The 17,877-nt window shown below is 44.0% G+C and overlaps 1 protein-coding gene across 1 annotated transcript in view; it reads left to right on the top strand.

Annotated features, from left to right (window-relative positions):
* Window positions 1-17,877, top strand: part of LOC122559483 (uncharacterized) — a 183,730-nt gene that overhangs the window by 57,882 nt on the left and 107,971 nt on the right. The window contains exons 20-26 of the mRNA XM_087996932.1: window positions 109-234; window positions 2,769-2,894; window positions 4,118-4,303; window positions 10,115-10,333; window positions 11,156-11,275; window positions 14,438-14,632; window positions 16,580-16,678. Of these exons, the coding sequence (XP_087853058.1) occupies window positions 109-234; window positions 2,769-2,894; window positions 4,118-4,303; window positions 10,115-10,333; window positions 11,156-11,275; window positions 14,438-14,632; window positions 16,580-16,678 (1,071 nt within the window). The remainder of the gene's footprint in view (window positions 1-108; window positions 235-2,768; window positions 2,895-4,117; window positions 4,304-10,114; window positions 10,334-11,155; window positions 11,276-14,437; window positions 14,633-16,579; window positions 16,679-17,877) is intronic.

Genomic DNA, 17,877 nt, shown 5'->3' with positions numbered 1-17,877 from the left:
GGGCAGAGTGATGGGATTTCATTCCTGCCCCACTTGTGGTGTTTTAATTGAATGTGTATGTGGATGTTTTGAAAGCCAATTTGAACACGAGGGCCCTCTCCCTTTCAGATGTGAATGAATGTTTGCAGAACAATGGCGGCTGCTCCCAGCGTTGTGTGAACACAATGGGCAGTTCCCAGTGTCACTGTTACCCAGGATTCACCTTGGCACCCGGGAGCCAATCAACCTGCACAGGTTTGACCTTTCACATTCCATTTTGTAAACACTCCGACAGCATGTGTTTGATTAAAGTAAGTACAATAAAGCTTGCATTCTACAGTGCTGATCATGTACCTCAACTACTGCTCAGTAGTAGTACCCTTGCAACAAAGTCAGAACATTGGGGTCTCTCTCTTCTCCGGACTGAGCACATAGTTCAGTTTGGACACTGCATTGATGAGGGGGTGCTGACATTCGTATGATCTGTTAAACCGAGGCATCATTTTACGTGAATGTAGACTGTCCCAGATTAGAGTTCAAAAAATTTAACGGTATGTTGTATAAATGGCTCGGCCAATATTTTATCTCTTAAAACTGTCACCAGAAATATCTCGTTGTTCTGCATAAAACGGCTGTTGTACCACAATCAAACAGAGTCAATAGTTGAAAAACTACTTAAAAGGCTATTTGCTTTCTCATGACCTGAGATCATGAAAATAAAGATTTTGTTTGAAAGATTTTATCTGAAGTGTGATCCTGCATTGTGTGCTGTAAGCTCCAATGAGGACTTGAACCCATGACCTTCTAACCGAAAGGCAAGAATGTTCCATCAGGGAGAGCAGAGGAAGTGAAGAACAAGAGTCTTTTCTGCATCCTGGGCAATACTCTTCTCTCAGTGAACACCAACAAACACAATTTTAAGTATTTGCACAGAAGCCTTAAAGAGGAAGTCTGCTGACTGCATCTGTTGGAAGTGCACCCAATTCCAGCTCCTCAAAAACCACGTGAGGGAACTGGAGCTGGAGATGGATAACTTCAGATTATTTGGGAGTCGGACGGGGTTACTGAGAGGATTTACAGGGAGGTAGTCACACCTCAGGTACAAGGGAAAGGTAGATGGGTTAGAGTCGGGGACAGATAGGGAACCAGTAGGCAATGCAGGGATCCCCTGTGGCCATTCCCCTCAACAACTAGTACACTGTTTTGGATACTGTTGAGGGGGATGACTTACCGGGGTAAGCAATGAGGCACAGCTCTCTGGCACTGAGTTTGTCCCTGTTATTCGGAAGGGAAGGGGGAAGAGGAGCAGAGCATTAGTCATTGGGGACTCCACAGTTAGGGAACAGACAGGAGATTCTGGGGGAATGAGAGCGACTTGCAGTTGGTGTGTTGCTTCCCAGTTGCCAAGGTTCGTGATGTTTCTGATCATGTTTTTGGGATCCTTGGGGCTGCTCGCCCTCCCCCTCAAGTCGTGGTCCAAATAGGCACCAATGACATAGGTAGGAAGAGAGATGGGAATTTAAGGCAAAACTTCAGGGAGCTAGGGTGGAAGATTGCAGCTCGAACAAACAGAGTTGTTATCTCTGGTTTGTTGCCGGTGCCACGTGCTAGCGAGGTGAGGAATAGGGAGTGAGAGGCGATGAACATGTGGCTACAGGGATGGTGCAAGAGGGAGGGTTTTGGATTCCTGGATAATTAGGGTTCTTTCTGGGCAGGTGGGACCTCTATAAACAGGATGGTCTTCACCTGAATCAGAGGGGTACCAGTAATCTGGGAGGGGGGGTGGATAGTTTGCTAATGCTCCTCGGGAGGGCTTAAACTAATTCAGTGGGGGAATGGGAACTGAAATTGTAGTTCAAGTATACAGGAGTTGAGAGTAGTGAGGTCAGAACTAAGAGGTCAAGATCACAAGAGGCACCGGCAAGCAAGAAGTTGTTAAGGCGTAGGGTATGTTAGATTTTATTGGTAGAAGGATTGAGTTTCGAAACCATGAGACCATGCTGCAGCCGTACAAAACTCTGATGTGGCCACACTTAGAGTATTGCAAACAGTTCTGGTCACCACATTATAGGACGGATGTGGAAACTTTGGGAAGGGTGCAGAGGAGATTTACTAGGATGATGCCTGGTATGGAGGGAAGGTCTTATGAGGAAAGGCTGAGGGACTTGAGGTTGTTTTCATTAGACAGAAGAAGGTGAAGAGGTGACTTAATTGAGACATAATCAGAGGGTTAGATAGGGTGGACGGTGAGAACCTTTTTCCTCAGATGGTGATGGCTAGCGCGAGAGGACAGAGCTTTAAATTGAAAGGTGATAGAAAGAGGACAGATGTCAGAGGTAGTTTTTTACTCAGAGAATAGTAGGGGTGTGGAATGCAGTGCCTGGAATAGTAGTAGACTCGCCCAACTTTAAGGGCCTTTAAATGGGCATTGGATAGGCGTATGGATGAAAATGGAACAGTGTAGGTTAGATGGGCTTCAGATTGGTTCCACAGATTGGTGCAACATCGAGGGCCGAAGGGCCTATACTGCACTTTAATGTTCTATGTTCTAAGTCAGATAGTGAGGGACAAAAGTAAGAAAATTCTGTTGTTAAGGTTAAATCAAATAAACCAAATCAGAAGAAATTTTAGGAATGTAAACACCGATAGACTTGATGCTTCACGTAGCTTGTTTCGATATTGTCCAGTTAAAGCCTTGGCAGAATTGTACTAAAGTTTGGCCCAATAGCATCTTGTTCATCCACTCTCTCTCCAATTCACTGGTGTTTATTTTTTAATGTTGCTTGCAGATATTAATGAGTGTGCGGATCCAGCAATGAATCAGTGTGACCCAAACGCAGAGTGCCTGAACTCGGTAGGCTCCTACAGCTGTGAGTGCAACCCCTATTACAGAGGGAATGGGACACATTGTGAAGGTAAGCAGCAGGATACAGGTCCCAGCTTCCTCTCTCACTGATGGACTGATCACACAACATGAGGGTTCACTGGGCTAGAGATCCACCTTTACTGCCTGGCAGGAAAGGGAATCCTGTCGATTCTGTGTGATCATTCACTCCATTAGATCTCCTTTACTGCTGTCCAGTCAGGTGATGCTGATAGCTCTGGTGGAAAGACAGAGATCAATAGTCATTGAGTGGCAGACTAATGAAAATGAGCAAATTAGTCTCTGAGCTCTGGAGGAGCCATGGGCGATATGTTCACAAGTAAATCAGAGAATGAGTGTTCATTCCTACCAGAGCCATTTGAGGATTTCTATTCTGTTTATAGTTACCTGAAGATGCTGGGAATTAAACAAAAAGCAGTTGGTTAAAGTGACCAGCAAGCTGTTGGATTGTTGTGAAGTCTCAACCAGTTCAGTCCTATCCTGTACAGAAAGAACAGTTGGTCCTTATCCATTTGTGCCTCCAGCCCTACATCAGTGAAGTTGTCTCTGAAATGGCTGAATAAACCACTCTGTTGTGTGAAAACTACTATCAACTATTCAACAAGATCAGGCCATCATAACCTTCTTGAGGCAATTCATGTTGGGCTATAAACTTCAACCTGGCCCAAATGATACCCACATCCCAAGAATGAAAGAGATTGTTTGTTTCTTTCTGAGATCTATTTTCTCACCATTATAAAGATTGTCATAGGTATTATTATGTCCAAACGCATCCTTCCCCAGGAGAGAAACCACTCAAAGACTTCACACACCTTGATCAACTTGACACAAATCAGAAAGTGACACAAACTGTCCCAGAACCTGTCTTAAATACATGGAACACAACTTGCCTCTCAAACAGATTCTCAATAGGGGCCTAACAATTGATTTAAAAAGACCATCAGTAAGAAAGAATTGAAAAGGTTCCGAAGTCAAATAAAGCAACCTTAAAAAGAATTACTCAGTGAAACGTGAAGAGAGACTTATGCAACACTAACACAAGTGTGAGGAATTGAGAGTTTGTTGAGTGTTAATTTTGTAGATTAAGTATTTTACTTTCCCATTTCTTCTACTTGGTTGATATCTGGCTCTTAGTGAGTCAGTGCTTTGATGATTTGTTAAGGCCTGTGGTAGAATAGAAACGAAGAACAACCAGAGTATTACAAAGAGCCAAGCTTGTATAAACCACTTCATGTTTTCCTTCTCTGTTTCTAGGATGTTTTTGCCCACCAGAAATTATCCCGGGAACAGCGAACCAGCCGGCTGTATCAGGGCATCCCTGCCCCTGTGTATCAGGCTTTATCATGTCCAATAACTTCCCGAGTCTGTACCAGAACGGCGCAGACATGTACTGGTTCTTCAACATGTCTCGGTTGTCTAACGCCACTCGACAGTACAGAGGTAAATGGAAACTCCATTCACATAGCTAAAATTAGAGACATTGACCTAATGTACCATTACTGTCTTGAAAGCAGACCCCTGGGAGGTAATGTGTGAGATGGTTCTCTATCCGGTCTGGAGTTGCCAAACTCTAGTTAATCTGTGAATTGGAATCATCGACCACATGACTTCATTCCTTCTCCACATTGTTTTTTGATGGGATATTTGCTCAGTTTATATATTTGAGAGTTTTAGCAATATTACCAGCTACACTTCTAGGCAGTCCACTGGAACTTCAGTTACATTTTAGTGTCTAATCTGTCCTTTATCCAGTTGCCATTTAACACAGCATACAATTCAAAGCAATGCTATAAAAGTGTTGATTTAACTTCATATTAGCAAATGGACCTGTAAGAAAATGCATTCCCTCATCTGGATGAGTTCAGATGACACCTAACTCCAGAACAGCTACATGAAACTAGCAAGCAACACATGTTCCTTTCATTGGTCACTTGGCATGTCAATTTACATGGCAGTCAGTGATTAATGGCAGCAAAAATACCCACAATTCCCTGGTCTCCAGAAACCACCCTATCGCTTGTGTGATTTTCACCAGTTCATACCCACATATAATTCAGTCACACCACATCCAGGGGATTGCTGCAACCTAGCTGTTTGTTGGCAGTCAGTTTTGAGGAAAATAAGAGGCCTGTCAAAGATATTAACCTCTATGCCTGGGATAATCTGGAAGGGATGCCAAGCCAACATTAGCTCCTACAGGAATGGAAGTTGGATGGATAGTAAATGCGGTAAAAACAATGACTGCAAATGCTGGAAACCAGATTCTGGATTAGAGTGGTGCTGGAAAAGGACAGCAGTTCAGTCAGCATCTGAGGAGCAGGGAAATCAACGTTTCGGGCAAAAGCCCTTAATCAGGAAAGAGGCAGAGTGCCTGAAGGGTGAAGAGATAAATGAGAGGAGGGTGGGGGTGGGGAGAAAGTAGTACAGAGTACAATAGGTGAGTGGGGGTGGGAATGAAGGTGATAGGTCAGGGAGGAGGGTGGGGGAAGGTAGCAAAGAGTACAGTGGGTGAATGGGGGTGGGGATGAAGGCGATAGGTCAGAAAGGATGGTGGAGTGGATAGGTGGAAAGGAAGATAGGCAGGGAGGACAAGTCATGGGGACATTGCTGAGCTGGAAGTTTGGAACTGGGGTGAGGTGGAGGAAGAGGAAATAAGGGAACTGTTGAAGACCACATTGATGCCCTGGGGTTGAAGTGTTCCGAGGCGGAAGATGAGGCGTTCTTCCTCCAGGCGTCAGGGGTGGAGCGGCGGTGATGGAGGCCCAGGACCTCCATGTCCTCAGCTGAGTGGGAGGGGGAGTTGAAATGTTGGGCCACAAGGCGGTGTGGTTAATTGGTGCGGGTGTCCCAGAGATGTTCCCTAAAGCGCTCTGCTAGGAGGCGTCCAGTCTCCCCAGTGTAGAGGAGATCGCGTCGAGAGCAACGGATACAATAAATGTTATTAGTGGATGTGCAGGTAAAACCTTGATGGATGTGAAAGGCTCCTTTGGGGCCTTGGATGGAGGTGAGGGAGGAGGTGTGGGCACAGGTTTTGCAATTCCTGCGGTGGCAGGGGAAGATGCCAGGATGGGAGGATGGGTTGTAGGGGGGCGTGGACCTGACCAGGTAGTCAAGGAGGTAACGGTCTTTGTGGAAGGCGGAAAGGGGTGGGGAGGGAAATATATCCCTGCTGGTGGGGTCTTTTTGGAGGTGGCGGAAATGTCGGTGGATGATTTGGTTTATGCAAAGGTTGGTAAGGTGGAAGGTGAGCACCAGGGGGGTTCTGTCCTTGTTACGGTTGGAGGGGTGGGGTCTGAGGGCGGAGGTGCGGGATGTGGATGAGATGAGCTGGAGGGCATCTTTAACCACGTGGGAAGGGAAATTGCGGTCTCTAAAGAAGGAGGCCATCTGGTGTGTTCTGTGGTGGAACTGGTCCTCCTGGGAGCAGATACGGCGGAGGTGGAGGAATTGGGAATACGGGATGGCATTTTTGCAGGAGGTAGGGTGGGAAGAGGTGTAATCCAGGTAGCTGTGGGAGTCAGTGGGTTTGTAAAAAATGTCAGTGTCAAGTCGGTCGTCATTAATGGAGATGGAGATGTCCAGGAAGGGGAGGGAGGTGTCAGAGATGGTCCAGGTAAATTTAAGGTCCAGGAAGGGGAGGGAAGTGTCATTTATCTCTCCACCCTTCAGGCACTCTGCCTCTTTCCTGATGAAAGGCTTTTGCCCGAAACGTTGATTTCCCTGTTCCTCGGACGCTGCCTGAACTGCTGTGCTTTTCCAGCACTACTCTAATCCAGAATCCCTGGATAGTAAATGTGAACTTGGCCCAACCCAGGCAGAATTATGACCATAATTTTGATGGGCTCATGGTGTTCTTTTTTCAGTGCCAAAACTACAGCTGCTGTCTGTATCATGGGGCATCCAGCTGAAGAGTGGAAAAGTTATGAAATTATTTACAGTGATTGCAAATAAGATGTTCCCGTAACATTTAAATCATTCCCCACACCACCTTAACGACCCTGCATAAAGGGAAGATGGGGAAAAAGACATGCAGCTACGCAGCAACTATTATGATCTGATGTATCAAAGTATTTTACAGCTGAGCTTGCACTTTTAAAGTAACATCACTGCTGTACTGTCGGATACACAGGAACCAATTTGCACACAGCAGGATCCCATAAACTGAAATGAGATGAATTTCTGGATGATCCATTTTAATGATGTTTGTCAGTGGACAGATGTTGTCAAGGATGTCAATAGGTACTCCTCAGTACGACTTTGCAATGTTAATGTTAGGCCTATTCTCATACCTGAGAACCTCAGCTTAACCTCCCTCAGACATACCTGTTCAGGTCTGAACTCGACTCCAGTTCCAAAGCAAGCAGTCAGTCTCAGAATGGTCTCCTTCTAAGCTGAACTACATCACCAGCAATAACAGATTCTGTGCCCAGTAACCAACTGATGGTTGTGCAAGCGTTGGCTGCCACCTTTGCCGAAATATCCACAGAAACTTTTAACAGCCTGATATCCATATGATGAATTAAACAGCAAATGACTTTCAGAGATTTACAAGGGTATTATTGTGGAGCTGTGGTTTCATAAAAAAAGACCCCACCACCAAGTCACCGAATTAATCCATTAACCAAGTAACAGTTAACTTATTGGGGAAGTGTCAAAATAAGAAAAATCAAAAAGATGGAAAATCAAACGATTAAATGAACTAACTCAAAATAATATCAGAGGAGGAAATAACACAGCCCACCCCCAGCGGTGGCCCCCTTTCACTAAAACCTTTGAGAGTGTTGATAGTCACTGCATCCTGCTTCCCCAAGGACTCCTGGGCACAAATGTATCCACAGAAGAGGGGCAGACTGTTGGGTTTATCATCCTTTCCATACCTGTTGCCTGGACCTTTTTGATGGCTCCTTCAGCCAAGCCCAGGAACAACTACTTTATAACTTTGGAGAACCCACCACCAATTTACCCAATTGACAAATTACTGAGTAATAATTAACACGCTGCTTGATACCCCAGTTCTTTGACATGAATCCATCACCAATTCACCAATTAAAACAAATGAATTACAAATGTCGCCCTCCAGGGGCAGTGCTGCAACAACAAAAGTGAAGGAAACTTTGGAACAGAAGTAGGGGATTAAATTAAAATGCAGGTAATGAACTCTGGTTATGGAGGTCTGACGGAGGTTAAACTGAGTTCCACAATTCTCTCTAAAGACACTATTCAGTCTTTTTTTAATATAAGTTAACGCTAAATCAGTCAATTAAAACAACAAAACAGTCACACTAACAAGCAGTGCCTACCAGAGACAGTGCAACAACAACATAAATGAATGAAGGGTACGAAAAGAGGAAGGAACCCAGCTACTTTTTTTAATTGACCTTCTGAAGTGTTATGGCCCACCTCTACAGCAAGGTGGGGAGTGGGACCTTGAACTTAAGCCTCCAGTCACTACCATGACACCACATGACCCCCAAAATAACCCAGTTCTTTGTTTAAAACAAAATGAACTACCTACAAGTCACCCCTGTTCCTCATTAAATCAATGAGTAACAAGCTCTGACCACCATGAGCAGTCTATCAAAGCCAGAATGGAAGAATGGGGAAAGAGGGCGGGGATTACATCAAAATGGAAGGAACCTTGCTCTTTTTTATCTTATATTCCAGAAGTGTTATCACACACAACCAAACGACTTTCCCACCGCCACATCACCATTACACTTTTTTTTTGTTTTCAACTATTAACCCCCACCAGTAATCAGCCATGCAGCCAATTAGACGTTTGTATTCAAAGCCCATTACAGGTATCCCCCTGCTTTTCAAATGTTCGCTTTATGCAATTTTGCTTTCACAAAAGACCTACATTAGTACCTATTTTTGTGAATCCAAGGAGGATTTTCACTTTTATAAGAAATGGCAATACCTTTTCTCATGTTAATCGTGCACCTTCGCTTTATGCTATCTTTGGCTTACGAAAGGTTTCCTGGGAATACTCTGCTTTCGGATAATGGGGGCTACCTGTATAGGAAATGTGAGCCACCAAAATTAAGGGGCTGGGGATTAAGGAAAGAGGGAATGGGCCAAATCAAAACAGTTGGAGGGGGAAGAGCCCAGGTCTGAAATACATTGCTTTCAGTCAATGCTGATGCTATTCTGATTGCCCACTAAAGGGAGCTGCATTTCCAACATTGACAAAGACTGCTCATCAAAATGTGTCTTTGGTGAAGTTCTCTGGAAAGGCTGAGACTGTGAAGGTATTCCTTCTAGCGGAACATACACAAAGACAGGCAGAGGAAGGTGTCTCGTTCCCAATGACCATCCCTGTCATCCACATTGTGATACATTGACCCCCAGCCACCAGCTACCAGGAATTACCTGGAGGAGACAAAACACACCTTCAAATCTATCCCCAGGAGCGGGAGTGAAAGGAATTCAAGAGAGTTGCTTACTGATCTCTGATGGGGAACAACAAACGACTGCAACGCCATGGACATCTCCCAGCAGTCCTTTCAAACTGTACTTGGGATGTTTGACATCATTTTTAAGCTGGAATGGGTTCTGGCAAGATTTACCAGGATGTTACCAGGAATAGAGAGTTTGAGTTAAAAGGAGAAGCTGGATTGGCTGGGATTTTTTCACTGGAGCATAGGGGGTTGAGGGGTGACATTATAGACATAAAACCATAAGGGCACAGATAAGGTGAACAGCAGGTGTCTTTTCCCTTGTGTGGGGGATGTCAAGACATGAAGGGCAATTTGTTTCATAGAGAGTGGTTTGTGTATGGAATGAACTTCCAGAGGAAGTGGTGGGTGTAGGTCTCATTAAAACATTGAAAAGATGTTTGATAAGTACATGAATAGGAAAGGTTTAGAGGGATATGGGCCAAGTGCAGGCAAGTGTGACTCATTCAGTTTGGGATTTTTTTTTGACATGGACTGGTTGGTCTGAAGGGTCTGTCTGTGCTGTATGACTCTACCATCTGACCTCATATACCCTGTCAGGTGACTCACTGTCTACTTTGATTTTTGATGTCTTTGCGAACATTACTTGCTCCTGCTGAGTCTTAACTCTAGTTTATGCACTTGTGTCTGAAATGGGGCCGAAATGCATCTCACTTTGTCTCTGAGACACAATAGTTGCCACTGATTAATTCACAGTATCCTTGTCCATGTTTGAAGTAATTAGTGCACACCATGAACACTGTACAGGAATGTGACTTCCACTAGCTAGCACCTGTACTGTTGTTCCACACAGGAATCCGATTCTGGGTGGAGTCACTCTCTGTGGAGTCCCAGGAGGATTACATCTCCTTTGGATGTGGAACAGATCCCGATCGACAGAAACAGTTCACACTGACCCAGAAAAACTTGAACATCACGACCTTTCACCTCTCTGATTGCACGGACTCCTGGGTCCATTTCCACTCTGGCCCCAACGTGCCGAGCACCAGGTTCAAAATTTATTACAAAATGGGTGAGTTTTGTTTAATATTTTGCTGAGTATCACTGGCCCACCTCTGGCCTTCTCCAAGAGTTATCCAAAGGTAAACTGAGAATTGGACCTTCGCATTGGAACAGTGTTGTAAAATTAATTAAACCAAGTTCATGTGCTTTAGAAAGACCATAAGCGCATATTTCTCGGTAGAACATTGTCCCCAGAATGTTGATTGAGCACATGGGGAACAGACCCAGAATGCCTCAGGATTAGTTAAACAAATGACACAATGGACAGTTGTTCCCTCCTGTGCAGGACAATCAGTGATGCAGTGAGGAAACGCAATGAAAGTGTTTGGGCAGTTCTCCCTCTCTCTGTGCTGGTCATTTCAACAGTGTGACATTTCTGAATAGCAACATTGCATATCCAAATCAATGTGGGTCCACAAATCTGTTTTTGGGTTAAGGAACTGTATTCCTATAAAGCACAGGGAGAAGGAGCCAGTCTTTTGTTTTATTTCATTACTGTTACACAGCAGCATCACTATGGAGACCTACATTACCTGTATTTTTTGATTTAAAACTGTACATTATACCCTACTTTCAATTTTTATTATAGCCAATGGGTGAGTGATGTATAAGGTGTGGCTGAAACGATGGGGTCTATTTCATGTCATTGGCTAAATGTCAGGATTGTTCCCATTGTAGATTTTGATGGTGTGACACCTTCCTTAAATGAATTTGTGTTTGTAATGGGAGGGGGCAGGGGAAGTCTTACCCTGACTCGGTGCCTGGCCATTCCCTGAGTCGTCCTTGCACTGTGTGAACACATTAATATTCCGGTGTGCCCTTGGTTTTGCAGTGCCCCGTCTGTGCCTGAACCTGAGTTGTGACGTCAATGCAGTTTGTCACAGAGACAGCACCGGGTCCCTGGTATGTAGCTGCAAACCAGGCTGGAGGAGATCAGGTCCCAGGTGTTACGGTAAGGTAGTCCTACCACATGCATTTCTCTCCACTGAAGCCAGTTTTTATACTGTCCCGGTTTGTGTTTGGAGCCTGATGGAGCTGCAGCTGAACCCTGGAGTTTGCATGGAGCCTGGATCCTGGTGTGGGAGCTTGGCTCAGTCACTAGGTCATTGAGCTCTGAATCAGGAGGTCAAGGGTTCAAGTCCACTTGAAAAATTAAACACCAATTATTTAATGAGCTCCTTTCCCTCCAGTTCTGACAGCACTTCATGAAGCAATGCTTGAGCATTTGGAACAGACTTCTTGACTTTTATTGATCATTCTTAGGCCACAGGATTACTCACTCACAGTTTTGATCATCCTCAGGCCAAGGGTTATTCACACACAGTACTAATGATTCACATGCCACAGGATTAATCCTGAAGAAGGGCCTGTGCCCGAAATGTCGAATCTCCTGTTCCCTGGATGCTGCCTGACCTGCTGTGCTGTTCCAGCAATAAAGTTTCGACAAACAGGATTAATCACACATAGTATTGATCATCCTCCGGCCAGAGGATTAATGGACACATTTTTTGACCACTTACAGGTCACAGGATTATTCACAGACAGGACTCACTATCCTCATGTTAGACACAAAAGGAGGTCATTCAGCCCATCAAGTCAGCACCAGTTCTCCAGATACAGACTTTACTTGGAGCCATTTTGCTGCCTTCTCCCTGTAACCCTGTGCATTTCACATGCCTCATTTGAATGTGCTTGCAGGCAGTGTCTCCCAAACTTGGAGACCTTACTGTGTGAAAAATCTCTTTTTCATATCGCTTTTACTTCTTTTGCTGATTAGTTTCAATCTGTGCAATTTTGTTCACATCCCTGACCCCTGAGGAACTCCTCAACAAATCTTCCTGTAGCCTGAACAATGTTTGCAGTATTCTGTTTCCTACTGCTCAGCCAATTCTGTATCCATGAAGCTATAACTTTACTCACAAAGTTGTGCAGAATTGTATCAAATGCCTCTAAGAAATCCATGTGTACGACATCAACAATATTGCCCTCATCAATCCTCACTCGGAGAAGCTTAGAGGGCATAAGAGCCCCTTTGGTTCATTGAGCCTGTACTGCCTCACCTTTTTGTTAAAAAATCTCCAGCCAGTTAGATAAGCTTAACTTTCTCATAAGACTCATGTATTGAATTTTGTTAATTAATTAATTCCTCATTTGTTCACATGATGTAGTATTAAAATTTGAAAACCTGGGTTCAAATCGCATCATCCCTTCTTCATACGCATCATATAGAAATACAAAGCATGAGGGGCTTGGGTTTGAAAGTTGGAGACTTTTGTGTAGTTTTATGTTTGGTTTGTTTTTTCTATATTATGCATATGAAGAAGGGATGGTGTGATTTAAGCTTAATTTGAGATTTGTTCTGAGTAGTGCTGGAATGGGTGAAATTTGTTGCTACGTGCTTGGAATAGAACTTGAGGTGAACAGTTTAGTGCATTGGAAACAAGGGTAGAAGACAAGAAGAACGCTGCTGAGGTAATGTAAAACCCTGTATTTGCTCTCTGATTCTAATATTTGCAGTAGGAGGCTGTGTAGGAAGGGGCTATTTTCCCTGGAGCATTGGAGACTGAGGGGTAACCTTATAGAGGTTTATAAAATCATGAGGGGCATGGATAGGGTGACTAGGTCTTTTTCCCAGAGTAAATGAGACCAAAACTAGAGGGCATAGGTTTAAGGTGAGAGGGGAGAGGTTTAAAAGGGTCCTAAGGGTCAACCTTTTCATGCGGAGGGTGGTGTGTGTGTGGACCGAGCTACCAGAGGAAGTGGTGGAGGCTGGTACAATTTCAACATTTAAAAGGCATCTGGATGGGGAAACAAATAGGGAAGGTTTAGAGGGGTATGGGCCAAATGTTGGCAAATGGGACGAGATTAATTTGGTACATCTGGACAAGTTAGCCCAAAGGGTCACTTTCTGTGACTCTATGACCGTATCAACCAATTCTTACAACAGTTGGTGTTTTTATTCCCTTTTTGTGTGTAATTTCTTACCTGTTAAAAGAATATTGACAGCTTCTTATGACTGTTCAGTAATTGACATTGGCAAGTAAATAGCAAAAATTAACCTGATGGTCTGTCAGCCAGGTTTTGCTCCAGAAACTGTTTTGCCCAGTGTTACCATCATAACACTATCAAATTTGCTCAAATGATTATTTCTAGGAGTTTCCCCATCATTGAAGTGAAACTGATTGGCCTGTCTTTGCTGGACTTGTGTTGATATCTTTATTTTGAGCAGGGGTGTAGAGTTTGCAACTCTACACTGCTCTTGTACCAACCTGGAGCCTAAGAAAGACTGGAAAATGATAGCTCATGCCTCTGCAACTCAATTGTCACTTACCTCACAATCCTTGGATGCATCCTATCTCATTCCACCCCTTACAACTTGAAGTACAGGCAGCCTATCCAATACCTCTTCCTGACCAATTTGAAACCTCCTTTAGCGATTAACTTCATTTCTCTTTCTCCATGGTCTGTGTAGTATCTTCGGTCTTGGTATACACAGCTTCCATGTGCAAATTCCTATTTTGGTCCCTAATTGGCTGGACATCTCCTTTACCATGCTTTTAATATTTATATGCCTGTAGAAGGCTTTTGGGTTCGATTTTATATTAGTTGCTAATCTCTGTTTATGATTCTCTGGGGTTTATGTGCATTTACAGTGCTCTGAAGAGGGAGGTAAAGGTTTAGACTCAGACAGTGAAGGAGTGTCAATATAATTCACAGTCAGGATAGTGAATGGCTTAGGGGAACATTTGCATGTAGTGACATTCCTGTGCGTCTGTTGCCCTTGTTCTGCTAAATGGAAATATTGGTGGATTTGCAATGTGTTTTCGAGGAACCCTGGTGAGTTCCTACAGTGCGTCTTGCAGCCTTTATAATTCATGGATCAACAGATCTTTGCATTGCTAATGCCCTTACAGTAGGTTATTGTCTGATTTCAGTATTAGTTATCAACGAAAAGTACCCTTTTCTCTTAAGGTACTATAAATAATTGCTAAGTCCTGTAGTTGTACTCAAGGTCAATCACTCATGATCAATGTCTGTTCTAGCTCTGCACACTCTTCCTTTGCAGTAAGGTCTGAATATTAACAAGCTGTCTACCTCTCCACTTCTTCCCTAGAGCTCAGGAACATGATACAAGGTGTAACAGCCAGTGTCACAGGATCCAATGTCACATTGAGATGGACGGTCGTCCCAATACCCGGGACTGAGATTCTCAACTACCAAGTTAACACAAACTGCACAAACCACTCCAACGGGATCATCCAGCTACAAACTTACCAACCTGGAAACACCACCAGTTTAGTTCTTACCGGTGGGTATCTCAGATCTTACTGAGACTTCTCTGTCCTCAGAGACTGCTTAGCACATTGTCATCTGCTTTCAAGAAAGGAAAAGTAATGATCTGGCCTGTGAAACCTGCTTTAACCAGTGTGAGGCATCTGCCTCTTCTCCCACCCCCCCGCCCCTCACTTTCTTTTGATTTAAAGATATTGACTTTTACTAGATCGTAAAAGCAAAGGATGAATTAGGCAAATTAACCGCATGAACCTGCTCTGCCATTTAATACTTTCAAGGCTAGTCTCAGCCATTTGTCCTGCTCCTGTTGACTGCACAAAGAAACCCCTTGTATCCAGCAGTAAATTTGCAGCATTTGCTGGTGTTCAACCAAAGTTGGTCATCACTGCCGAGCCCGATCCCTGTTCAGCATCTCCATACAGAGAATCAGAAGGGATCAGTTAGATGGACACGGGATAGCCTCAAAGTTGGGAGGAAGGGCACGGCTTGTGCTGAGTTTTGGGATTCGAGTTTAAAAGGGAGATGAGAGAGTAACGCATCCTGGGCATTGAAGATCTACTTCAGAGACATTCACCGAACAAGTGTCTTCAGGGACTGAGTTCTGGTTTTCTTTATTGTTAGAGACGCCTGTCTACCAGGTTGTTTTGCTGGCTGCGATCATTTAACATTCCAATAGGCTGAAGCACACACCCTTTGAGATTAGATTAGATTAGATTAGATTACTTACAGCGTGGAGACAGGCCCTTCGGCCCAACAAGTCCACACCGACCCGCCGAAGCGCAACCCATCCAGACCCATTCCCCTACATTTACCCCTTCACCCAACACTAGGGGCAATTTAGCATGGCCAATTCACCTAACCTGCACATCTTTGGACTGTGGGAGGAAACCGGAGCACCCGGAGGAAACCCACGCAGACACAGGGAGAATGTGCAAACTCCACACAGTCAGTCGCCTGAGGCGGGAATCGAACCCAGGTCTCTGGCGCTGTGAGGCAGCAGTGCTAACCACTGTGCCACCGTGACAATCTTCTCAATGAAATAGCAATTAAATTAACAGAAACACACACTGAGAATAACTTAGTAATAAGAACTAATTATATTTATGTAGTCCAGTACCATTGTAAAATATATCAAGATGTTTCATATGAATATCATATCATAGAATCACTGCAGTGTGGAAGCAGGCCATTTGGCCCATCAAGTCCACACCGACCCTCTGAAGAGCATCCAGCAACGCCCTCCCCCCAACCCTATCCCTATAACCCTGCATTTCCCATGGCCCATCCACCTAACCAGCACATCTTTGGACCTGCACACATGGGAGGAAACCGGAGCACGCAGAGGAAACCCACACAGACAAGGGGGGAATGCGCAAACTCCACACGTTCACCCAAAGGTAGAATCAAACCTAGGTCCGTGGCACTGTGAGGCTGCAGTGCTAATCACTGAGCCACCATGCTGCTCCATACGGACAGTTTAGGGAGGGAATTCCATGGCTAATGCCAAGGTAGCTTAAGGCGGTGACAAAATGAAAATTGGAGATGCTGAAGAGTCTGATTTGAAGGAATCCATGACGATTAGAATATTTTGGACCAGAGAAAACGATAGTGGTAGAGCAGATCAATGCCAAGAGAAAATTAAAAATAAGGCCGTAAATTTTAAAAATTGAATTATTACTGGATGTGTTTTGTTGGGATAGGTCCACAAATGTGGGGGATGATGGGTGAAAAAGACTGAGCACAGTGAGTAGAGTTTTGAATGGGCTCCAGTTTAAGAGGATATAATCTGGTCAAAGGAGCAGGGAGCAGGAATAGAGCTTTGGTCATTCCAAATTTGTGTCAATTCTCCATTGCAACCAATTCAATCACTTAGATACATAAGAAACTCACAGGGGTATTAATGGAAGTTATTTTTTGCAATTTTAGTATGTAGTCTCATTGACTAATGTGACTGAAATTCCAGGTCTGGGCTCCCTATCACTGTGTACCACTGTGATCCAGGTAAACACCTCCTCTGATGGCCTGGTGACCACTCAGCCTTTTACCTTCAGGACCTACTCTGGTGAGCATTTTCAATTCTCTTCTTTTGTTCCTTGTTCCACAAAGACCAGTCGTGTGTTCTCGAACAAGTCGCCATAATTCAAGCCAGTATTTGGAAACAACTTGATGCAAAGTAACTTATTGACAGTTCTCTTCAGGGCTAATTGGACCAAGAGCAAAGCTGTCCTCTGGTTGTTTTATAAAAGTAATACCAGAAACATTGCAGAATAGCCTCCTTTCAATGGTGCACTATTGGTCAAGAACTGAAGAAAACTTCCCTCAAGATGAGGAACTTAAATGATCCTGCAAGTGATATTGGAAATACTGAGAGAAAGAGCAGACTATTAGTTGAACTGGATGAGAGAACTCTAAAACTAATGACTTTAGCGATGCATTGAGTCAGTCCCATTCTCACCACGTGGTATCATATCAATGTACTATCAGCTCATTGAGCAAGTATCATTCTTTGTTCGAGTTCTAACGATCAGAACAGGATTGTTGAAAATTCGGTTAGAAACAGGAATGTTTCAGGATTATTAATAATAAGGACAGATTAAAAAATATGGAAAACGTGAGGACTGCAGATGCTGGAGAATCAGAGTCGAAGAGTGTGTTGCTGGAAAAGCACAGCCAGTCAGGCAGCATCCGAGGAGCAGGAGAGTCGACGTTTCAGGCATAAGCCCTTGCCCGAAATGTCGATTCTCCTGCTGCTCACATGTGCTTTTCCAGCACCACACTCTTCGAGATTAAAAAATGTGCAGAATGCAATGGTTCATGAGCTAAGGAAGGCTTCCCGTCTGAGATGAGTAGTCATCAAACTCTTACAACCTGTTTAACAGAGTCAGTCAGCTGTTCAACTGCAAACTAAGGGAAGAAACCAGAACACCTGAGGCTCAATGATCATTCCCTCCTTTTCTCCACAGCTTGAGTATACTAATCTCAGCTAAAGATGTGAAATTGTCAGCAGAGTTAAGGAAAGACAATTATATCAGCCTGAGTTTTCTACCACCACCTCTTCCCCACTCCTTGCTTTATCGACTGAGAGTAGATTGTTAAGAGCTGATAGGTTCATGCCTGCCCCTGCTACCTCCCTATTGGTGAACAGTGGAGTGGATCTTGAGATCATGCCTGCGTAATACTGGGGTGAAGTGGATCATCTGCTCTTGAATCCTGTAGAACATATTAACATAGGAAAAACAAGAAAATGAATTTGAGACAAGG

Source organism: Chiloscyllium plagiosum, unplaced genomic scaffold (genome assembly GCF_037043375.1).
Source record: "Chiloscyllium plagiosum isolate Xiang-an unplaced genomic scaffold, Cpla_swu_hap1 HiC_scaffold_19, whole genome shotgun sequence".
NCBI classification, from domain to species: Eukaryota; Metazoa; Chordata; class Chondrichthyes; order Orectolobiformes; family Hemiscylliidae; genus Chiloscyllium; species Chiloscyllium plagiosum.
The sequence above is the reverse complement of the archived record's forward strand: the minus strand, read 5'-3'. Positions and strand labels throughout refer to the sequence as shown.